General features: G+C 43.3%; 1 protein-coding gene across 1 annotated transcript in view; it reads right to left on the bottom strand.

The window, feature by feature from the left end:
• The window catches only part of AMFR (autocrine motility factor receptor), a 45,727-nt gene extending 22,898 nt beyond the window's left edge, over nt 1–22,829 (bottom strand). Inside the window, exons 1-7 of the mRNA XM_061593799.1 lie at nt 22,053–22,829; nt 12,394–12,486; nt 8,899–9,063; nt 8,165–8,317; nt 5,378–5,418; nt 2,308–2,440; nt 318–451 (exon numbers count right to left, since the gene is read on the bottom strand). Coding sequence (XP_061449783.1) covers nt 318–451; nt 2,308–2,440; nt 5,378–5,418; nt 8,165–8,317; nt 8,899–9,063; nt 12,394–12,486; nt 22,053–22,310 — 977 coding nt within the window. The 5' untranslated portion in view covers nt 22,311–22,829. The remainder of the gene's footprint in view (nt 1–317; nt 452–2,307; nt 2,441–5,377; nt 5,419–8,164; nt 8,318–8,898; nt 9,064–12,393; nt 12,487–22,052) is intronic.
• Nucleotides 22,830–25,603: the final 2,774 nt, after the last annotated feature.

The raw sequence follows: 25,603 nt of genomic DNA, 5'->3' as shown, positions 1-25,603 counted from the left end.
CAAGGTCTCCCATGTCACTCTTTGGAGAGGTCTGGTTTTACCAAGGAGTGAAATCATTCAGTCTTGAGTGTCTGGTGTGTCATGTATTCAGGTTTTATCCAAAGACTATATGTGATATAAGTTTTTCTTTTGTGTGTGTTTCACGTATGCATTAGTCCTCCGTAAACATATTCTTGTCTCTGGTATCTTTCGGACAATAAAAATTAATTGAAAAAGTTAGTAAGTTAGACATTGAAATTAATGGGCAAGACTAAGAACAGTCAGTTTGTGAGTCTGGACTCTCTCCTACTATTTGAAAATTAAAGAAACTTGCTCACCTTGCTTCCATATTTCCAACCACACGCAGGTAGTTCTTGTGGCGGCGAAGTCTGCGCTGAACCTCGTGGAACAGGTAACGCAGTTGCATAAAGATCACCAGGCTGGCCATAGACAACCAAATATTGCCAAACAGCTTCCAAATAAATTTTAAAAAGAGAGCATTAAGTAATCCAGCAACGCATAACTGAAAGAGGGCAGGAAGAGGACAAGGAGAGGCAGAAGAAAATGACATGTGAATACACACAGCAATGATATTTCAAGTCAGGAAGCAGAAATAACTCTATGGGAGAGGAGCAGCCAGCTGAATGGAGTCACCTGGGGCTGCTGGCTGAGGGTGTCCCCCCAGCACGTAAAAAGCCAGTGCCAGAAATTATCCTACTGTGCACATGACTCTCTCTAGGTAGCCCCAAAAGAGCCACATCCGAAAACCAGCCAGTGAGGCTCTCTCTTTCTGAGTTTATTACAAACAAGCTGCTCGTGGAGGTGTCTCAGAGTGCTGCTTGGCTGGGGCGCCTAAACAACAATAGCAAAAGCACTTTCTTCTTCTTCCTCCTCTCAGCACGAAGGGAGGAGGAGGAAGCCCTGCTCAGAGGGACAACAGCATCTCAGATGCTGCTTGCAAGATCAAATAAAAAAGAAAAACTTTATTAGCAACACAATGTGCAAAGGAGAACACTGTTGCCCCTTACAGCTCCTTTATTAGTCCTGCAGAAGTGGGGAATACAGCCTGGGGGGGGTTGCTGGGGGACTGTGGGGAGGACTCAAGCAAAAGGAAAAGGGGTGGGAAATTACCTCTGAAACTTTACTTGTGAGGCTTAGATAAAAGATTAAAAGGTGACAATAGGTCCCGTGTTTCAGGCTGGTTTTACGGGTAGGCCCCAAATCAAGTTGGCCACTGACTTATACTGACCACAGATAACGTATTTGCCTTTTACCGGCTCCAGCTAGACCATCAGCTATCTAGAAATAATGGACCTTGTCTCAGTTACTCATGACCCAGGTACATGCAGTAACCTAGGGTAGTACACTCTCAAGTGGGCTGCCTTTGAGAACTGTTCAGAAGCTTCAGCTGGTACAGAATGCAGGGGATAATATAGAGCATATTATCTTATATACCAGCTACACTGGTTACCTATTCACTTCTAGGTCCAGTTTAAAGTGCTGGTATTGACCTTTAAAAGTCCCAAATGGTTTGGGACCAGGTTAGTTGAAGGACTCTGTATCACTGTCCTTCTTTGGATCCATAGATATTGTTAGACTACAACTCCCATCAACCCCAGCCATCTTAGCCGACAGCTAAGGAAGATGGGAGTTGTAATCCAACAACCTCTGGGGGCCCAAGGTTGAAGAACAATGGTCTGTACCTGTGTGAACCTGCTCAGGCATTCTAGTCAACCACAGAGGCCCTGCTTGCAGGCCCATTAGAAAGGTCAGGTTGGGAGGCACAAGAGGCAGGGCCTTTTCAATGGTAGTTCCCTACAAAGGGAACTCTCTCCCAACGAAGGCAAGGTTGGCTCCTTCTCTCACTTAAGTAGGCTTAAAGACCTTTTTAATCTCATCTACCTTTGGTTAAATGATGGGCTGGTTTTTAAACTATTACTGCCTTCCGTGTTGAATCATGTTCCATTTAACAATTTTATCTGGAGTGCTGGTCTGGATTATGATTTGTTTTATGCTGCTGGGTTTTTTTAGATTAAATGTGTGGTGTTGTTTTCTAAATGGCTTTTAAATGTTTAATGACACTGATTGTATGCCTCTTCGGAAATACTTTTTGTTTTGCAGCATAGATACCCATAAATAAATGGATTTTATTTATGCTGTTTTCACCACAACAGATCACACAGCCAAAGAGACAAGCTGGTGTCCAGTTTAGAAAGTTGCTTGTCTCTTTTGCTGCGCCAAAAACAGCAAGCAAAGCTGAAGTTGCGTGCATAGTTCTGTATATGTCTATTCTATATGGGACGTGATTTATCACTTAACCCTGCATACCAGCATGTGAATATGATGCATCAGATCCAGTAACAGAAGCATTAGCTCCATGATGAAATCCGTGTAATAAACGTATGTTCCCTTGCTTTCCCAGGTGCCTTCATGGTTCAGATCCCAGAGATGAATGATGTACCTACGTGACAGTAGGAGAGATCACGGTATTATTTGAATAGTGTTTTACCAGTTTTAGAAATAACAAAACAACAAAACACTCGTTTCTAAAGAACTCTGGCACACATCTCCTAACTACACTCTTATTACTAATCCTACAGCACATAAACTGTAAGGAAGTATGATACAGCTGGAGGTCTATGGGTTTATCTCCCCATCCCTCCTCTCCCCCTACATAGCCAGGATGGGAAAGATAAAGGCAAATAAGGAGAGGCAAAGCTCAGAGATGTGAATTTGGAAGGCACATCAGAAGTGTCTCAACATGAGGTAGAAAGTGCCATGTGTAATGGTTATATGTCAATAGGAACAATGCAACAAAGGTAAAAGTGGGGATTAAGCTGACATGATAGGAGTTTATGGGTGAAGGATAAGATTAATGGACAAAGCTTCTATCCCTCAGTAAATTACCCTTGATGAAACAAGGATATTTTTATTTAGCCTATGCTGTCGATCCACCTGCAGTAAAGCAAACACAGAATGGTAGAGGGGGCTGGTTTAATACAATGCCATTTAAGACATGTTGCAAATCTCCAACAGAAGAGGCTGGTTTAAATCAATGGTTTAAATCGATTTTCCAATTCATATTTAACAAGCATGCATTGTAACTGGTTGCTATAATAAAACAGATCCATTTGCAGTTTAAAAGGCCTTTATACTACTTAAGAGCATAATTCAAAAATCTCATCAAACTGCCCCAATGCCTTATTGCATTACATAATTTATATCTGGTTAGAGATAGGTGAGCAACAGGGAACGTTTGGCTCTCTCTATATACCCAAAAGGACATCAGCCAAAAGCTTTACTTGAAAGTTAAGTGCCCAAATGATCAAAGATTGGTAAGTTAGTGCATAAAACTGTGCTTCCTTATGAGATGAGGAATAAACGTCCATACCCTTTGGCTGACAGTGTAAGTAAATATTTACAGCTCACACAAGATATACAATATATATTTGTAATGCTTGCCCACCAACGTTTTTGTCATATGTGTTTCACAGAGATTCATAGATTCAGCTGGGAGAGATTATGAGTGAGCAGACTAACATATCTGTATTAAATTTACATTAACCTGAGTAATTTAGGAACTGATTTTTCAAAACATAAATCCACTTATATTTTAGAAACTCTCATTTAAATTAAAAGCACCCATTTAAAAAAATCCTCTGAAATAGATCCGTGCACTAGAGACGTGATCAGATGACCAAGGGTACCTAAATAATTCCATAAAGTCATCCTGTTCTAACAGCATATTTTTCTCTATAGAAGTTTGAAGCCCTTAAAGTTGTAGAGATACATCTGAAAACTGCAAGGCAAACAAACTAAGCCTTAAAGAAGGTAAGGCAATTGGGGGGGGGGGGAGATACTCAGATTCATTATGCTATTCAGCACTCATGCTGAATCAGACATCTTTCCAAGACTGACTCATTTCACTCATTCGCTGAAGAAAAATGTAAGAACAAGTGCACCAACCAGAGTTTGGAAGTCACTATATCATTAAAAGAGAGAGAGTACTCAATTTTTATTGTCGTTTAATATGAAAATTAAATGATATTCACTGATGTGGCCCTCAGCGCTGATCAGCCTCTCCATTCCTGTTCTACTGCATGCCTTTTACAGCACCATATTTTAACCCAATGTTTCAGTATAAGGCCACTGGTTATTTCATTTCAATATAATGTTTTATTGTATGCCATTTACATAAAAACAACTGATGCGGCCCTGTAATTCAGAGGTGGGCAACCTGTGGCCCTCCAGATGTTGTTGGGACTCTGTGGAGAAATGCTATGTTTATGTGTGTTTGTGTTATAAAAAATATTTTATGACTTCTGTGACTGCCATGAGGCCTTGTTTTGGTACATTACTGCAAGCCTGATTGGCAGTGGTTACTCAGTGACAGCTTCTGAGAGGGGAGAGATCACTTTAAGAATCTAGTAGATGGGGGCCTGACCTGGTAAATTCCTTCTGATCTGCCGAAGATAACTGACAATTATCAGTTAGAGAGTCGGAGTTGGCGATAGAGTAAGGAGTTGGTTGACGGAAATAGCTGGGGGAAGGACTGAGGCCTGTATATCATTACCCAGGGTGTCACTAATAGTGGTTTGGTGAAGATCAGAAGGGGGGCAGTGACTGAGTGAGTCTGAGGCGCAGCCCTGAAGAACAGTCTTGCCAGAAGGAAGTGACACAAGTGGGAGTGTAACAATGGCTAAGCTAAACTGTCCCACAGCCAGGAGGAGCTTTGGGGCACAGAGGCCGAGTGGCCCCAGTAGCTGGACTGGGTTGTGGAAGTAACGGCTGGTGGAGGTTTAGGGAAATTGGCTTGTGGGGAGAGCCACTTGGAGGCTGGTGTCAGCAACAGTGTCTCTGGAGACTTTAGAATCTGTCAGAAAGCACTTACAAAGTCCCAAAATAAGTAACAGTATTGATTTTGGTAAATAATATCCCTTTAATAAACCTACAACACAGTCCAGGATTTATAGTGTCTCTCAGCGGCGGTGTCATCTCATGCCTAAAGTCTTCCATACACACTACTAGAAGGGTTTCAAGTATTCTGTTTGACTTGCTGGCAGTGAAAGGGTTACAGAAGCCTGTTTTACATGAAGTGAGGCTGAGGAACCAGGGGAATCCTCAACAGACTCCAACTCCCATCAGTCCCAGCCAGCATGGCCAAGGATCAGGGACAATGATGGGAGTTGTAGTTCTGCAACCTCTGAAGGACGATAAGTTGCCAACCCCTTCTGTAATTTATTGATAACAGCAAGTTTTAAAAAAGAAAAAAACAGTTTGGCAGCTGAACCAAAGATCAAGTATATAGGCATTCTCCACCCCAACGCATACATGTGCTCTGTAAGTGAAATCATACACATGCCTTTTGTACCTACCTAAACTCCAATCTCTTACTTACCGTAAAATCACATGCACAGTTCTCACAGTAACAAGTAGGGACTGCAGGAGACAAAAGCAGAAAACAATTCACTGAACATCATTTGAAACCTGCCAGAGAACTAGAAACATGAGACAGAGAACTAGAAGAACGAGGAAACTGCTTTTCCAGACTGATAGTATATAATGCGCTTCTTAAGTTTCACTGTTAAACTCTTGCTTAAAGTCTGTGTTGTCTTCCTGCATATGCCCAAGATATGAAAGGGAATTAAAAACACCCCTTCATAAGAAACAGAATGGTGGCATATAATCGGTCAGCTGTGAGCTCTCCTCCCTGGGAGACTGAACAGTGCAGGAATACAGTTTGCAAGTGGTTCTCATTATTTTAAGGGTAAGCTTAAGAATGGTCAAAGACAGAAATGAAGCCCAATATGGAGTATTATAAGACAAAGTAGAGGATCATATTTACTCCATATTTCCATCTATTTAAAAAAATCAGTCAGAGTCACAAGTAGTAGCTTACTGCCTAAGGAAATAATAAGCCAAATATGAAAGGGCTGTTCCTGATGGCCGGTTCAGATGCAACTCGCATCTTTTTTCAACTGCTCCTTCTCAGGTTAATGAAATTGCTACTACAGCAGTATTGGGCAAGTTGCCTGCTTGGAGGTTTATACCACTTATGTGAGGAGACACTTGAGTGAGCAGTTGTACATACAGTACAAATAAGCAGCCAAATATAACATGAAAAATGTTGTGTCAGAGTTCAGCTATTTGTGAGACATTTACTGCACTGAATGGTGCTTGACTAGTCTGCTTCCTACTAGTTTTCTGTAACATTATCCAATTTTTTAAAAACTGTTGAATTTGAAAATATGTATGCTGGTGCTCCATAATGCAGTGAAACTAAGAGGTTTTTACAGGTGGGTCAATCCCGCACCCTGACTGGCCTCACCTCTGAGGTGTTGCACACCTTCCAGACTGCCCTTCTTCCAGCAACCACATATCCTCATGAAAATGTGCACGTGACTGGAAGACTGAAACCACTGGAAGCAGGGAAGAGAACCACACAGGGGGAGAGGCAAAGGCCAGATGGAGAAGCTCAGTGTGGCTCATACAGTGATGTGGAGCGGAAATTTTCCATTGTTACAAATACATTTTTTCATTACTTAGTAACTTAATGAATACAAGAAAAGTCAAACTGGACAACTAGAACAGACACAATATCCAGTCAAATCTAATATCTAATGTTTTTCAGGTGACCATCCCTCAGAAGCAAATAGTTATGCAGCTTTTAGGCATGAAAAAATAGTATTTTAACAGTTTAGAATGCCTTCGTATTTGTTTTTCTTAATAGCTAAATAACACAAGGGAAATGTATGTTACAAATGAATTGTCTCCAAATAAGCTGTGACTTTGTTTGGATGTAACATTTCAACCGCTTTAGACCTTTTTTATTTTTTGCCAGAAATGGAAATCTGCACACATGCTAGCATGAATCCTACTAAATATGGGAAGGATAGCTGCAGTGATTTTTCTGCAAGGGCAGCCTTTACAGTAGTTAAAAAAGGACTCAATCTCCCCTAGTTTGGAGGGACAGCAACCTGCAAAATATCAGAAGGATGGATACAGGGACTAGGGAACTAAGAGGAATGATAGGGAGAAAACAGCTTCAAGCTTGCGTTCTGCAGCTTGACAGAACTTGGCAGCAAAACTCACATAAACTGTTTAAAGTTGACTTGACAGGAGTGGATGTATGGGCAGATGGCATAGAGGCAGAAGGACTTGACCGTCCAGCATTTTGCAAACAAGAATCACAAGCAGAAGTAGCAAAGAGTATAGAACACAACAAGAACAAGGTGATACATTACTTCAACTTCTCTCCCTAAAATCACTGAGAGTGGAGAGCCCTGGTAAACTCATTCCCTCTGATTAGACGCTAGACCTGTGAATCCCAAAGGAGCTGTCCCTTCCTACTCTCTTCGGCTGGCATTCTCATTATATGGCAAGCTTGAGAACAAACATTTCCATTTTTGCAGACACACCATCTGCAGCATTTTTTTAAAAAAACCTCCAAATCTCTGAATCACTCCCAATCAATCTGGAGGTCCCTACTTTGGTTTGGGGCATTTCAGAGAGATCTTTGCTTAAGTTCAGACAAGCTCCAAATCTGTCCAAAGTGACCCACGTCAGCTGAGGATTCGTCCATATTTGCCGCAAAGCCTGAACTTCAACACTGCTATACTGGAATGAATTTCACATCCTTTGCAGGATGATCTTGGGGGGGAGAAAAATCAGCTACCTGAAGAAATAATTTGGATGGATTTAATAGAATGCATGTAAGAATAGCCAAAAGCACAATTGCTACTTAGAATATCTGCCTAACATGTAGCAGCGCCAGAGGGGACCTGAGGTCATAGCAGATGACACACTGAACACCTGGCAACAATGCAGTGCCAGGGGAAAGAAAGTAAACACTATAATGAATTGCATTTCATGAGCAAGATATGGCAAGTTCCTCTCCTGTTCAACTTGCCATTGGTGAAGCATTGGCTGGAGTATTGCATCTATGTTTTGCAATACATCCCACAAAAACCTAGAGGGGGAAGTCCAGAGAGTAACAGAAACAAAAAGGCTTGCAGAATTTGGCATTTGAGGAAAGAGTGAAGAAACTGGATTTGTTCAGTGTGCAGAAGAGTATGCCAAGGCAATTCTGGCTACAGAACTAAAACACATGAGCCGTGCCACAAATAAAGCAGGGCTAACCAGAAACTGCAGAACACGTTAATCTCACAATAATGAGAAATCTCACCTCTGCCGCCATGAAAGACAATGTGTGCATTCCATGGGTGTAGCCAATAATACCACACACAACTGCTAGCCCACAGCAGGAAAGAAGCATAGCTACTAGCAGGGCTAGGACTCTGATATGGCTGTTCATTGGTGTTGTGGGTGAAAAGGAGAGCTGCAATATACAATAATAGCATTAGAAAACATCAATTGCTCATTTTTGCTGCCAAAGTTATCAGCTATGACCATTCAAAAAACGTGTCAAGGGGACATCTTCACAGCTTGTCTTTAGGGGGAAATCAGGTGAGCTGCTTCAGCACACTGAATTCCTGCAGAGGTAGGATCCTTCACTCACATTCATCATCCATACAATTAGACTAAGCACAGATTGTGCAGTCTACCTGGCTGGCTTCCTGCACTGGGGGGGAGAGGTTTATCCCCAGTACACAAAACACCTGTCTTATCTAGAAGCACTTCTTCATTTCTGAACAGAAACACAGGAAAATGGCACACAGACTTAACTCTCAAGGGCAACTTGAACAGAAGGTATATGCTGAGAGGGCTTCCAGTACTCATTTGTTGACTTGTCAATGAACAAAGAAGTCACTGACAATTCTAATAAAAATAAACAATTTAAACTGATTTGTATCACTTGTTCTACACATCAAATTTAGATTTCTTTGGCGACAGAATACAAATACTCCCCTATAAATGAAACCCCCATCCTCCACTTCAAACCACTATCCAAAAACTTACATATTCAAACCTATCCTTGCAGAGCTGAACCATGAGATGTAGAAATACCAGCCCAGAGAACCAAAGGCACCACATGACCACTTCTTCTACTGTCTGAACATTTAGCACACCAAAAATAAAGATAAACTTGTAGAAGATGAAGTTCCAGAATTTATCCTTGAGATGCTGAAAGAGATTTGTACATGTAGTTAAATATAATTCTTCAAGAACAGAGCTACTGACACAAACATCAAAACAGCTGTTAATAATGTTGTTATATTTATTAGGGCACAATCCCACTCACACTTATGCTGGGCTGAGGGGAGTTGGATGCAGTGGATCTCCAGCTGAGCTGGCTAGATCCCAGCTCAGCCAGGCTACGCTGGCATAAGTCCCTCAGCCCGGCTCAGCCAGGGTTCAGCCCAGACCGGTGTAAGTGAAGTCAGTGCAAGTCCTGAAAAAGGGGCATGTTGGGGGCATGTCAGGGGAGGGGCCGGGGTAAGGGGACTTAGGCCATATCCAACTCATGTTTGAATCACTCCTCAAAGTCCCAATGCAGGCAAAAGTTACGCCAGGAAAAAAACTGGTCTAAGAAAATAAATACAATAGAAAGTCAATGGAGAGGGTTTACTTCCTGGTAGGGATATTTGAGAGAGCAGGCTTTTACTTTCTGGTACCTGAGCACAGCTCCTGGCTGAGCCTGTGTTCAGCCAATCCAGAGGCTCCTGAACAGCAATTGGATGCGGGGGGGGCTTTATGCCATCCTCTTTTGCGCCAGCACCACTTAGCCCAGCTTCCCAAGTTGGATTGCTCTGCCCATTGCTTTTTTCACAAATAATCCTCAAAGCAGCTTACAGAAACACAAGTTATTGTGCTTAGTGCTTTCCCCACATTCTTAACTAAGAATTAACTATAAATATGTAGCTTTGTCATTTAACCCTCACATTCATTGATTCTTATGAAAGGCAAGAAGTCCTTCCCAGCAATTAAGAGGTAGAGAAACGTGGTGCAGATTATACAACGCTTTAAGGCAGGGGCAGCCAAAGTGGTGCCTATCAGATGTTGTGGACTACAATTCCTACCAACCTCAGTCAGCTTGGCCAATGATCAGGGATCACAGTAGGTGTAATGTGCAAATTCTGGAGGGCACCACGGTGGATACCCCTGCCTTAAGGAAATGGTGGGATGTGGACCAGGAAATAAGGATATTTGGCAATCTTTTTTGTTGTGGATTCACAGGGAGGTTTTTAATCTGTGAGAGACCTTTACAGTGAACATCTGAGGATGGGCAATTTGTTCAATGTGGAATGCCAAATATAAAAAATATATCATGAGGTGGAATGAGACACAGGTAACTTTCATCTCTGCTTGTATGAAAGCAACATAGCGTCTTATTTTCATAAAGATGTTGGATGCTAAACTACAGTTGGTGGACATGTATCACTTACTTCAGATTCTTTTCTAAAATTACAACTGGCCCATTAAGATACCTGGATGCCTTTGAAACATCTTTTGAACTTAATATTACATCAAGTAATTTAATTCCCATTCTGTAGGATTATTATTTTATGTTATCAAGCTTATCCCTGTAACCAGGAGGACTCAAATAAAATCCATTTTAAAGGAGGAGAGGAATTCTAATTACTTTAGTCAAAACCTAGTCCACACAAGCTTCAGAAGGCCACATTACTACTTTGATTGTATGTGGATATTTTTATATGCTGGAAGCTCAAGAACTATTGGAAAATTGGGTGTTAGTTGCAATAAACAGGATATGGGTGTTAAGCTGCATGAAGAAAACCTAGCCTATGGCTTAACTGGGATGGCCTAAGTCTTTCAGGCTTTATGAGAAGTACATAAGTAGTTGGCTCCTAAAACCCAGTAATTGGCTGCTGCTATAACCCATCTTCCTTTACTGACATTAATTACTCAGCAGCACCTTCTAATACAGGGATAGGAAGCCTGTGGTCCTCTAGATGTTCTTGGACTACAACTCCAATGAGTTGCAGCCAGAATGGACAACAGTCAGGGATGATGGGAGCTGCAGTCCAGCATCATCTGGAGGGCCACAGGTTCCCCATCCATGCTGTAATATAATCAAAGCAGACACCTCTCCAAGCAAGACAATGTAAGCTTTGAACCTCTGTATTATCTATAATTACTTTAATCAATCTGCATACCATGAAGAGATCAAGATGTACTTGTAAACAAGACAAACAAGACATGTGTGTGTGTGTGTGTGTATATATATATATATATATATATATAAATAAAGTAAAGGTGTCCCCGCACTTATAGTGCGAGTCATTTCTGACTCTTAGGGTGACGTCTTGTGACGTTTACTAGGCAGACCGTATATATGGGGTGGGATTGCCAGTTCCGTCCCCGGCCTTTCTTTGCCCCCAGTGTATGCCGGGTACTCATTTTAGCAACCACGGATGGAAGGCTGAGTGGAGCTCGACCCCTTTTACTGGAGCTTCGACTTCCTCCTTCCGTTGGAATCGAACTCCGGCCGTGAGCAGAGCTTCAGTTGCATTACCGCCACTTACCACTCTGCGCCACGGAGGATCTATATATATATGAACGTAATTGTGATTAACAAAACAGAGGTTTTTATTGTATTAACAAAACGTTCCAGCTTCCGCCTATATATGTATAACTTTGTGTATGTGTATATATATATATATATATATATATATATATATATATATATATATATATATATATATGAGTTCCTTTCTGTACTGCAAGGGCAGAACACTGCATTGCTCTTCTGTTCAGAACACCTTACCTTGTTCACAGCAGCGAAAATAATTCTGAGCTACACCCACTGGCTGCATTCAGATGCAATGCTAAGCCATAAACTACAGTCAAGCAAATTAGTCTGTGCACAAGCCTGTATGCTAGGGCATACAGCTTGAGCTCTCCCGCTTTGCTCCTTTCTTCCTTCCCCCAGAAAGGACACAAGCCACAGAGTGGCTGGCTTAGCACTACATTTGAACCAATGCTCATGATTTGTTCTTGGCTTCACAATCATGGTTGGCCTGGGAGAAACAAGCCATAAGCTCATGAACAGCCTAATTTGCTTAACTTGCTGGGCTGCTAGAGCAAACATAAAAAATTTCTATATGTTATTTATCCCCTTTCAAAAATGTGGTTATTCATAGCCAAGAAGTTGCCCACAATTTTAGATATGTGAAACAGAAATGAAGAGAATTATTTTGTTTCTTCTGAACTTGTATCAGAATCATTTTTTAAAAAATCTGGAGTCTGTGGCTTGGCTTTAGAATGTTACATAAAAGAAATATTCAAGTAACTTTTGTCATTAGGAAACTTCTAATAACCAGGAAAATAAGGAGGAAAGTAGGGTCCAAACACCATTTTAGGATTTTAATTTTATCCTGAACACCACCAAATATTCCCAGTTGAATGATGAACACCACTAACCCATCTGCAACACACCATTAAGTTATTCAGGAAGGCTACCCACCGGCAAGACCCACCAGCCTTTCTTACCTGTCTTTCGCTTACACGGAGAGGGCCAAACACAACACTCTGTATTACTTTAGCAATCAGCATCAAAATACAACAAGCAGTATTCACCAGTACCTGCAACAAAAAGTAAAGGCAGTTTGGGTATTTAGCCTACCCTGTTTTGAGGCTCAAGATGAAACCCCTCTACTTTAAACCTCAGTGGTTTGGAACCTCTTGGCCTAACTGCTCAATGGATCAAGAACCATAAGAGTGTTTCTCCTGATTATGATCAGCCTTTGCCTCCTCAAAGTGTTCATGATGTAAGAGAGTGGATATCAGCTTCTCTCCCTCCTGAGCAGAAAACATGAAGGGCTATGTCAACAGTTCCCTGAAAAAGAGGCCACCAGAGGCTGCAAATAAATACTTCCAGAAGCCGATGTTATTCAATTATGTACTAAGCTGGTGGGCTAAACTATTGGGGGTGGGAGGAGAAACCATGAAATTCTAATTAAAAGGTGTTATAATACAAAATTAGCAGTTTGGTAATAGTATCGCAGATATGCAAGGTCCTGTTTTGATTAAAAAGTCCCCAAACTTTCACATTAGAGAGCTTACCATTCTGGGCACACTGATCCAGGGCACCCCTACTGCCAGAGCACGGTCTTATTTTTAACCATTCACCAGGTCATCATAGGTGACTATGAATTTCACCCAGGCAAGAAAGCAGGTTTCCACAAGAGTGCCAAAGCACTTGGCCCCTCACCAGGCAGCCTGCTTGGTTCCTATGCTGAGCAGGGAGGAGGCAAAGTGCCCTCTTCCACACCAAGCAGAGAAACCAAGCAAGCTGCTGGCAGAGGCACGGAGCACTTCAACCTTCCTTTAGCACCCATTCTGTTTCCATACTGGACATGCAGCAGGCAAAACTGCCACACACGTATGCAGGATAGAAACCAAGAGGGCTGGTGGCAGAAGGAGAAAACACTCCTTCCTTCCACTGCACTTCTATGCTGAATGAGAACTTAAAAGTTTCTCCCTTGCATGCTCAGCACAGAAATCAAAGGGTGGTAGAAGAAGCAAGGGGCGCTTGTTTCTAGTCTGCAAAATGTCTTACTGTCTTGCTTTTCACTCATAAGAGGTATTAGCAAAAGGAAGGCTGGAGTACCTCTGTTACAAGGAAAAAGAAGATGAGCAATAAATGTTTGCAGGCACTTAACTTTGGGGGGCTAATTTATAAGCTTGGCATAACATTGGCCTTTTTATTTATTTGCTAAGAGCTTTGCTCGCCAACCCTACCTACTGTCACCAACGCTCCCCCCTCCGATCTCCAACGTACCCCCCCCACCCCCATACACATCACCAACACTGCCTTCACCCACAGGCAGCTCCCTAAACTGCCCCCTAGGGACTCACCGCAGCCCCACCTCCACTCCTTACCTTGCTGCTGCCGCTCACTCCCCCGCCAATTATTGTCGGAAGGCAGAGCTGGGGTCCCAATCCCGGGGAGCTGGATCCCGGAGAGTTGGGAGAAGAGTATTCGGATGGATGGCAGAGGGAAGGGGGAGGAACTTCCCCCCTTTGGAGCGAAGACGAAACAGAGGAACTGCCAGTGATAAGGTCGCTTAGCAACGGGGAGCCTGAGCCCTCCCTGGACATTCTCACGCCTCCTCCTCTTTCAGGCTCAGAGCAAGAGGGGGAAGAGGGAGGGCTGCTCACAGCCGAAAAGCGGGGAGGCAGTTTACCATCAGCCCCTCCCCTATCCCCCATCCTGGAATCGGAAACTTCAGAAGAGGAGGGGGTGATGCTTCCCCCCTCACCGCGCACACGCAGACAGCTGAAAAGACAGGAGAGAAGGGGGGGGAAGGCGGGCAGTACCTGAGGGGCAGTTAAGGAGGAGCGAAAGATTGCGCGCCCGTTTGGCCCCTTCTTAAAGAACAGGCGGGAAGAAGTCCCTTGCTCTGTCAACTTTCTCCCAATGCCGCAGGACCTGTATCCCTGTATTGCTTCATGAGAAAACGCAGTCTTTGTTTGGACATTACCCTAATAAAACACGAATTAACTACAGCCGTTGGTCTGGTTCCTGAGTCACATCCTGGGCCTGACAATTATGTTGCCATCCCTTTTTGTAAGACACTTTGCGCCTGCATGTCATGCTGCATGACGTCATGACAGCGTAACGTCTTACAAAAATACAGGATAGAGAGACAGAGATTGCACTTTCATCCCACCCTTCCTCCAAGATCTCAGGGTAACATGCATGGTTGTCCCATTTTATCCTCACAAACACACTGTGAGGCTGAGAGACGGTGACCGGCCAACAATCGCTCAATGAGTTTCGTGGCTGAACAGAGATCTGAACCTGGGTCAAATTGTTTGACACTTGCTGACAAAACAGAGTACAACTTTCCAAGTACAGGAAGTTTTGTGTCATAACCCAGAAAGACAGAACTTACAGCCTTGAAGTTGTTTATTCAGGGTAACCAAGAGCCAAAGCTCAAGGCATTCTAGTCACATCCATCCCTAACTCATCAGTGAAAGTCTCAGAACAGTCTGGCTTTATAACAATTCAGATCATCACCCCCCAGTTATCTGTATACTACAGATAGCAATACTGCAATTATTTAATCAATAGTTTCCAGATGATTTATTAGTGCTTCTCTTTCTTAGAATCTACCTGTAGGTTCTAACTGCTCGTCAAAAAGACATATCACATTACCAACTTTTAAAAAAATTATTTAAACAAGTGGCCTTCAGAGCTGCCCCAACCAGTCCGTGGAGCCTCTTCCTTTCCCCCCACCTCCCCAGATCTTCTACATCCTTCCAGTGGTAATCAGAACCCTAACCCCAAGGTGACAGTCGTGGGTCTATCTTAATACTAACATTCAAAGCAGCTAACATCACATTAAAAAATCACAACGAAGCTTCTGTGCTCCTTGCCAGGTAATCCTAAATGCCCTCTGACTTTTTTTAAAATCTTACACAGGAGTGAGGGAGCCGGGTGAACATGCCAGGGAAAGCAAGCATGGGTGGTATTCAATTAAGTCCTACCCAGAGAAGACCCACTGAAATTAATGAACCTAAATTAATCATTCCACTAACTTCAATGTGTCTACTTTAAGTAGAACTAGAATTGAAGACCACTCTGTGTTCCAAAGTTTCAGTGAAAGGCAAAGACAACCTAACCTCAGATGATAGGGAAGGGGGCATTCAGAACAAGTCCTCAATCCCAGACCTAAAAGAGTGGTAGGTTCATATGGGAAGAGGCAGTGCTTATGAGTTTACAGAAATAGTATCCTAACTGTTTTCATGAACATCTGCTTGACAATTGTTCATATAAAACATTTACTTAACTAAACATAAGGACAAAAATAGTGAATCTTTGTAAACTCAGTAAAGCATGCTACTTAACAAACATTAACAATGCTCATTTATATCATGTAACATTTGACTTGGTTCCAGAACTAAATGTTAATCTGTCCTTGATCCAGAATATTCCTATCTTGAGCCTATTTTACTAAAATACATCATTATGTTATTGCATCAAAATATAAGTGATCTTTTGCTAAACTGCCATCACTTCCATGTTGCATAAGAGCACAGACCAAAACAACATAAAAATGTGGCTGAGCCAGTTTGCCTCTGCCTTTTTACACGGAAACGGATGTTGCTCTAAATTCCCAAGTAAATAGACCTGGAGACTCAAGTTTGTGGTTTGTCAACCAGACAGCACAGTGTGAACGATAGTTCAATGCATTTTCAAATTGAACTGAGAATTCAGTTCCAAAAGCAAAGAGCTACATTTCTCAAAAACAAGGAAATCTATTCTTTCTACATTTAAAAAATAAAATCATACTTACCAGCAAGATGTGCTTATGACTAACTTTACTGCTTTATTCATAACAGTGGAATTAAGATTCTACACCAGCTTCTCCAGAACGCTTTTTCTCAGCCTGGCTCTGGGGGCCCAAAACAACTTGGGAGAATTTTATGAGGGGAAGCAGCAAGTAGAGGAAAGGCTCATCTGTAGTTTGACCCTTAATCATTGGCCACACTTGCATATCATGATAAGCTAGGGTTGCCAGCTTATCATGGTTTACCATGTATGAACAATTGCTTTGCCTTCATTCCTTTCCTGGCATGAGCAGAAGAAACAAGCCAGGGAGCTGCAATTAAGCTTGGCTTCCCATTCCACCTGAACTCAATATTGTGGTCTGTTGCCCCTTAACAAACCAGGATCACTAGCTAGCCTTAAACCATGGTTTTTTGTCCTGGCTTGTTTTTCATTAACAAACTATGATCCCAGGGCATTTGGACACTATGGGAAGCCAAGATGTATTGCAGCTTGCTGGTTGGTTTCACCTGCTAGGGGAGGAGCAAAGTAAGAGTAATCAGGCAGCATGCAGCAGAATGCCGCCTGTGCACAATAAACCATGATAATCCAGCAACTCTCGCTTATCATAATGTGCAAACACAACCAACCACAGCGACAATTTCCCTGGAGAAAATGAAACACAAGACCAAAACTCTAAAGCAAGTCCACGTTCCATCTTTACTCCATTTGACACAGGAGATACTGAGATCACCATGACAAATTATTGTTGCTAATGTCACTTACAATAGATGACTATTCCTAAAAACTGAAATGTTTAGAAGTTATTGTATTTAAGTTATATAAGAGAAAAAGCTAAGGGTTTTTTTATTTTAGCTATATCTTAATTTAAAAAATCAAGAAGGAACATGCACTAATATTTTTAGATCTGGATATTGCTACTACTGGGGCAGTTCAATTATGAACAAGTAATAAATATACTAACAATTTACATATTGTTGGCATATACCTTACATTTTGCCTATGTATACTTGCCTTCAAAGGTTTTAACTATGACAGCTAAATATAATTATTGCTTATTATTATTTATTAAATTTATATACCGCCCTTCCTCTCCCAGTAGGAGGCCAGGCAGTTGCACTACTGGATTCAGTGCCAGAACAGCTTTTAACACTTTTAAATGTAAATTTAAATATACATGATAATATCATCATCATCTAATTCCACATAAAATCCTACCACTGACTAATGGTGTGGGCTGGAAAAATTCCATAAGTCCATTAGCAACAAATAATGGATGCCAATTGCAAAATAAATATTAGACAAGTTTGATAATTTCAAAGTTTTTAATTTTATTTACTAAATACAAGTAAAACAAACATGCTACTAGATCACTCTCTAAGGCAGCCTTCTCCAACCTGGTGCCCTCCAGCTCTTTTGGCCTACAACTCCCAACTACAACATGCTGGCTGGGTTGCAGAAGGCTTCACTAGGGTATCTGAAAAATTTTCTATGCGATAAAAACCCACATCACTGCCTCTCACAAGACAGGGGCGGATTTTAACTGGATATTACCAATTCAGCTACATTATGGGATCATTCATCAAGACCAGCCTTCCTCAAACTGGTGCCCTCCAGCTCTTTTGGACTATAATGTCAAAGTTGTATCGCAAAACATCTGGAGGGCACACCTCTGAGGAACAGCAATCAAGACTATTACTACTTACAACTTGCCTTCACTGGAATGGTAAAGAATTCTACATATGTAAAGTCAAATTCAGAAGTTTTGAAGTTGCCAGCCATCCTGTAGCTGATGTTAACCAAACACCTAAATGTATAAGAGATGGGCATCACACATCTGAGCACAAGGAGAAGAATTCCCTTGGCAAATAATATTCTGTTCATTACTCTTTCACAACCACACTTAACACCAGCCAACTCCACTTATCACTATGTATGTGCAGGACATTCAAAGCTTACAAACTATTTTAAAAACTGAAACGACTCTGATAAGTTTGGAGAAACACTCTATCACGTTATTAGTGAAGATACTACATATTAGGTCAAGTGTGTAATTTGAATGCAACAAACATTACTGCACAAGACAGCCAGCAGCTACGGTACATGAATGAGCCTTTACAGGTAACAAAGAAAAAGGCAGAACGTTTTGCTACTAACACTGTACAACTCTGGCACAGGTAGTGGTGTGGTTAGGAAATTTTACAAGACCTTAAATTTAAAAGTCCTATGGAGTAGGAGGTAATGTGCATAACTTTAAAATGTGGTAAGCCAGCCTTGCTGCATTGGGGGGGGGGCTGCTGATTCTGGTGAGTGGGGCCCAATATTTCTGCCCCCAAATCCTGCCCTAACAATACAACTGGACAGAGGAGGCTCAAATGAGGACACATACCAGAAGTGCAGTGATTACAAGAAACTCCAGGACTGTATTATCCCAAATAAGCTGAAGGAAGAATTTACTGCTGAGTTTGTTCATGCATTACATTTCATATGCTTAGAACCAACACTTACTAAATACGAAGCGGTATCTAAAACCTCACATGCTGCCTTTCAAATAACCCCACAGGCGATTCAGAGATTCAAGCTATGTAAAGCCATTGCTTTGCTAGATACAAAAGCTGCTCCTAGGACTGCCACATGGCACTGCCTTCCAAGTGAAAGCACATGTGTTAATCCAGCCCTTATCTCTATCTCAAAGCATGCTGCCTGTGGCACCTTAGGGATTAAGGCTGCATTCCTATGCATGTTTGTCTAACAGCAAAAGCTACTGGCCAGAATGGAACTTGCTTCTGAGTAAACATGTATAGCAGGGGTAGCCAACCTTTTCAGCCCCAGGGGTACTTTCCCTCACAGGCCACCTTCCAGGGGCCACATGCCAGTGGTGGGTGGGGCCACAGGCAATGAAACAGTGGATTGGGTTCATTCCAGGTATGCAAAATGTCAGAGGTTTTTGTACATACGCACAATCTCTCTCCATCCAAGCAAGGAAGAACCGTTGGGTTATACTCTCAGAGCAGACCCACTGAAATTCATGGCCATGACTAACTTAGGTCGAGTAATTTCTGAATAGAACTAAGTTAGATACAACCCATAATCACAGTTCAAGGACACTTTACAGAAAGAAAAGAGCACTTGAGGAGGTTGCAGAGAAAGGCTGGTCAGGGTGTGGCCTAAGAAAGTCCTGAGGGTCCAATAGAGAGGCCTGGAGGACCAAATTCAGGGGGAGCCCCAGGCATGAGGTTCCTCACCCCACCCCCGATGTCCAGAATTGAGCTCTAATTGCTTTATCTAATTGCGTTATTTATTGAGCTCTAATTGCATAACAGGTAATTAATTATCAGAGGCATCAAGTGCACTGTCTTATTTTGCTTACACAACCAGGTAAAGCATGTTAAGAACTGCATATTAGCTTCAAGACGCAGCCAGCAAAATCTAGGCCTGTGTATGCCTCCCCACACGCTCCAGGCAAACACAAGACACATAGCTCAAGCACAATCCGAGCCCATGGCAATGGAACTGAGACCACTGAGTAGTTGCACAGCTACTAATGCCAGCCTCAAGGCAATGGCCTTGCTCTTCAAGTTTTAAACTGGTCAGAGAATGTTCTTAAGTAGAAAGACGGATCACTTCCTTGACACCAAGGAACCATAATTCTAGTCTGTCCCCTCCCTGCCCAAAGCAAACATATTCCCTGTGTCACAAAATTCCAAAATGTTGGAGATTATGCTGGGAGAGCTACAGAGCAGGACAAACTGCAGAAGACAGGTGTGGAACTTTTGACTTGGGCTGAAATCATTTTATGTAGCCCTTGATGCCTCCTGAAACTGTCCCATTCTTCCATCCCTCCAGAGTTCCTTCTTTCTGTTAACCACTTATTTCTCCGGGCTTTTTAAAGTGCTTCCCCCTCTTTCTATGTAGTTTCGGGACAACTGGCGGGGTTAGTGTTTTATTTGATAAAATATATTTATTTATTCCTTTTTTCCTTGTTGTAGGGCTTGAGGAAAAGACGTTTTCCCCTGCAGATGTCTGAGAACAAATTGGTAGGCTTGTGCCATATATGTATGAGTGTGTGTGTACAGCAAACTGAAATAAGAAAGAAATTACTTTCACTTGCTTTCCATGACAGCAGCTCTATTGGTCTGTTGTACTAAAAAACAAAAACAAAAAAAGTCCACTGTATATTTAAGATGAACTCCATCAAATGCAGTGGAGCTTACTTCTGAGTAGACCCTATTGTTGTTATGTGCCTTCAAGTCAATTATGACTTATGGTGACCCTATGAATCAGTGACCTCCAATAGAATCTGTCATGAACCACCTTGTTCAGATCTTGTTAAGTTCAGGTCTGTGGCTTCCTTTATGGAATCAATCCATCTCTTGTTTGGCCATCCTCTTTTTCTACTTCCTTCTGTTTTTCCAAGCATTATTATCTTTTCTAGTGAATCATGTCTTCTCATGATGCGTCCAAAGTATGATAACCTCAATTTCATCATTTTAGCTTCTAGTGATACTTCAGGTATTTGTCTTTTTGCAGTCCATGGTATGCGCAAAGCTCTTCTTCAACACCACATTTCAAATGAGTTATTTTTCTCTTATCCGCTTTTTTCACTGTCCAACTTTCACATCCATACATAGAAATCGGAAATACCATGGTATGAGTTATCCTGACTTTAGTGTTCAGCAATACATCTCTGCATTTGAGGACCTTTTCTAGTTCTCTCATAGCTGCCCTCCCCAGTCCTAGCCTTCTTCTGATTTCTTGACTATTGTCTCCATGTTGGTTAATGATTGTGCCAAGGTATTGATAATCCTTGACAAGTTCAATGTCCACATTGACAACTGTAAAGTTGCATAAATCTGGAATTCCACTCTTAGGTAGCCATGGTGAAAATGGAAGCAGGGTAGTCTTTATTCTGGATTAGTCGACCCAAAACACTTTTATCTCTGGCTCCATCCATCATCAGCTTTGGACTTGCCCACCATCAGCATGCAGCCGTGACAGATTCCCCCCCAAGGGAAAGTGGCCCTCAACTCAAAAGGGTGGCCAGCCCCTGCTCTAGGTGTTTAGCTAGGATCAGACAACTTTATGGTTATATGTTTTATGGTGTGAACACACCAAAATAGTTAATTCGAATTAGTTTGCCCTCTTCTGATTAACAGAACTAAAAGTAACTCTTTAAAATGATTTAAGAGTGTTAACATAATGGATACCTATTCTAACTGCTTCAATCTGCACATGTGATGAGGCAATTCTATTGCTCGCTGCTTGAGCACATAGCTTTACGTTCCCAGGTTAAATCCCTGGAATCTCTAGGAAAAGCTGAAGACTCCTACCTTGGGTCTACTTTGAGTAGGGCTAGCGTTGAACCACCACCACCACTAGCCCTGCTGGCTTGCATCTAGTCTTAGCCCTACTCAGAGGAAGTCATGCGGGCAAAACTTAACTTAGGGGCCTATTCATTTCCATGGATCCACTCCGAGGGCAATAACTACGTGGGATCCAACCCACTACCTTCTATGGGGCTCTTCGATCCAGCCCCATCTTCCCCACAGCTGCTCCCCGCCACACACACATTTAAAGGTGGGCCAGATATGACCCTATTACGGCTCTCATTCTGCCCCATAACACACAGTCCAAAAAGCAGGTCCCCCCCCCGCACTATTCCCTTCCCTAACACGCCCCCGGGCAGACTCCTCGCACCTGCTTTCCAAATACCCCCGCCCATCCCTCGCAGCCCCCTCCCCATCCTCCAGACCCTATATTTGCCCCCTCCCCAGGCTATTATACCCCATCCAACAAACCCCTCCAAAAAAAACCCCTCAGGGGAGGCCCCTTCGTCCCTTCCGGGGCGGCTCACCCAGACGCAAAGGCTGTCGGAGAGCAAGTAATAGGCAACGTCCAAGGCGGTCGGCCCGAGCCGCCGCGGCGACGGGTCGCTCTCCTCCCGCGGGTGCGGCTGCTGTGACGGCGGTCCGAGGTCTTCCTGGTTCTCAGCGGCGGCCTGGCTGAGGGCGCGGTAGGCGCTGAGGCTGCTGCCCAGCAAGGCCAGGGCGCTGAGCGCCGTGTAAGTGCGCAAGCTGGGCCAAGGGAAGCGCTCCAGGAAGAGCAGCGGCATCGCGGCGGCGGCGGCCTGGCGGGCTCCAGTCCCGACCCCTTTAACGCTCCGCGGAGTCTCCCGGCAACGGCCTAGCGCAGAGGGAGGTCTAGCTGCTGACTGCGGCCCGCACGGACGGAACTTGTAGCGAAAAGGCACGCAGCGGACCGACCGACAAGCCACCGGACGCTCGCTTGGCGCCCCGGGGCCTCTCGAGCGAACGGGCGCCTCCCTCCGGAAGCCGCTCGCTCCGTCGTGGCCGTGGCAGCCCGCAGACGGAGGCAGAGCCGGCTCCTCCGGCCGGGTGCAGCCAAGAGAGGGAGGCTGGGCTGGGCTCGTGGCGGGGGAGGAGGAAGCTCCCAGGCGGCTGACGCTGAGGGAGGCGGCCGAGGGACCGGGCCAGCCAGCGTGACCCTACCCGGGTACGGAGGGTGGAAGCGAAAAACGTGGAGAGGAAACGGACCGAGAAAAGCCGGGGTGGATCGTGGGGCGGGTTTCCCTGCTAGTGTGTGCTCCCGTGTAGAAGCCAACGGACACCCACGGGCCACAATCCATTATATGTGGATTAGACACGCGCGCAAACTCTTGTGTGTGGTGTTACATATAACACAAGATTTGTGCGCGCGTGTGTGTATGCGTATATGTATCATGCAAAGCAAACACACATACACACGTGCGCATATGTATCTACGCACACACAAATGCAGTGTGTGTATGACACACGTATGCAAACACGTGTATATAATACATGCAGTGCATTTTACATATATTAGACCCACACTAAAGCAAACACTCATACAAGCCTTTCTTGTTAGGTAGGGCAGCCACGTTTCTAGGTGAGGTAGTTGGGGGGGGAGGCACATAGCACCAGCCAATGCCCCCCCCTCCGGGCCAGGCCAGGGGAAGGGACCTTCCCCCTCCATGCAGAGTGTGTGTTAACTTACATTAGTGAAGTTTAATAAAGCCCTAGGGAGAGGGCTTTTTCAATTGTGGCCCCCACTTTGTGGAATTCCCTCCCAAATGATCTCCGCCATGCCCCCTCTATGATGAGCTTCAGACCGGCCTTGAAAACCTGGCTCTTCAGGCAGGCTTTTGGGGTGGGTTAGGTTTTATTATTATTGTTGAGATTTTTAATGTTCTACTGTATTTGTATGTTTTTATTTTGTACGTCGCCCAGCCAGATGGGCAACTAATAAATTTAATAAATAAAAATAAATATGTTGAATTGTCTCACTCCTGTTTGAGAGATCCCCAGCAATAGCAAAAAGCTTAACTTCTATAGCTACAGCCCTCTTTTCACCTGTGGTCTGTCTCTTGGACTGTGAGCTCGGCTTTGATGCTGGATTAGTTATCTCAGTTTTAAATTCCTGCTGAAAACCAAGCTTGTCCATACTACAAGTTTAGGAAAGGGCAGAGAGAAAACAATTTAGGGTGTGTTTGTTAACTCCTTGAGAGTCCCTCCTTCTGGTCCTGGTCCTGATCTTTACATTTTCCTTCCTGTTTGACAATCAAGGGGAAACTTTTTAACTGCCTGCTATATAAAGGGCTAACTAAGCAATGGGAAACTAATTGTGGAAAGCGATTGGGTTTTTCTTTTTTTTACTGGTTACTGGGGGCTCAATCTAACAAGTATTTGCACAGGGCTGGGGGAAGTTGGATGTGGTGGACCCCTGGCTGAGCCAGCAGGCTCACAGCACAGCTGGGCTCCACCAGCAGAAGCAGATAGACTCCCACCTAGCATGGATCCATTTTGCATTTTATTTTGATATACCTAATCTTTTTTTAATCTTTTTTTCCAGTCAGATAGGCTCTCAAAGGAGCTCACATCAACGCAGAACATTAAACCCTGCCCTCACACTTTCAAACCATGAGAATTACCCTTCCCTCTCAGAGGCCTTGTGTGGTAGGCCTGTCTTTGGTCATAGACAGCCCTCGAACTTAAAACAGCTACTCACCAGCAACAATGGGCTGCGTAATAAGGTTGGAAACAGCGACCAAACCCAGATGCCAACTTTGTCTGTATATCTACTCAGACAACACAGTTACAGGACCTAACCATGTTAGCCACATCAACAGTTCATTCACCTGCTCATCTTCTAATGAGGTATCTGCCAGCAATGCCCTTATGGAGGACAGACAGATTTCTAGGCAAAAGAATAAATGGATACAAATCTGACATCAGAAATGGCAACATTCAGAAACCCATAGGAGTAGGGAACACTTGGGCCTGGGGTGGAACAGATATTTATCTGTCACCACTCCTGTGGGCCAAACTTTGACAGACGGGTAGAACAACCCACCTGTTAATCACCTGATCCCATTAACACCAGGTGATTCAGGTTGGTTGTCCTGCTCACCTGTCAAAGCTTTCATTGAATAAAGCACCATTTTAGCAGTGGTTTCAGTGCAAACTGCTTTGTGTTGTTGGGAGTAAGCTGTGCTTCTATCAGCTAATGGATGTAGGAGCACCCTTGCTACCCCAGAGGAGCAATCCAGAGCTCACCTTTAGCCCCCCATTGCTTTTTTCTAGCCATGTGGGTACTTGCCTCACACAATGTGAGGTGTAGGACGGGTAGCAGTGGTTTGCAAGGAACAGCTTCCCCACCTCTGCAAATAGAACATTCCAACATACCAGGGCATTCTGACTAATATCTCCTAACAAGGGAACTTCAAAGGGAAACTCCAGCATGAAACTACCCAGCTGTGTATGTATATATGCCTGCCAATTTAGGATTATTCTGTGTACATCTGATGATGTCCACAAAAACATATGCTTAGTAAGTTTCAAGTCTGTAAGACTCTTCATTGTTTATTAGGTTAAAGTGTCTTGTGGCACCTTGAAGATTAACAAACTTATGGCATGCGGTAGAGAAGGGAATGTGCACAGGGGGGAAGGAATAGAGGAAAAAGAGGAGATAGATCAATTTGACAGTGTCAGAACAAAGTGGTGAGCTGTAAACAGGCATGAAGGACCTACCAGAACCTCAGAGCTGTTAAGGGTAAGGACTCAAAAACCAGACTTGTACTATCATTCCTTAAATATAGAAATAGATGAAACATTCTAGAACAAAATGCAATTGGAAGAAGAAGCACACGTCAACAGATGCCAGCCTTTAATCTTAAAGTGCAAGATGACATCCAGCTATTCCCAAAATTTCAGTTCACAGGTTTAATTCCTACCCAACGTGAGTTATGCACCACTGTTGAATGCTGAATCAGGACAACATATTCCATTTATAAAAGTCCCACTTGTGCTTACCCGGGTCCTTCTTAGTTGTGGCACCCTTTGGAGTAAGGAAAGCCCACCTGGCCTC

This window comes from Rhineura floridana, chromosome 13 (genome assembly GCF_030035675.1).
Source record: "Rhineura floridana isolate rRhiFlo1 chromosome 13, rRhiFlo1.hap2, whole genome shotgun sequence".
In the NCBI taxonomy this organism is placed as follows: Eukaryota; Metazoa; Chordata; class Lepidosauria; order Squamata; family Rhineuridae; genus Rhineura; species Rhineura floridana.
This window is presented reverse-complemented; position numbering and strand designations above follow the sequence as displayed.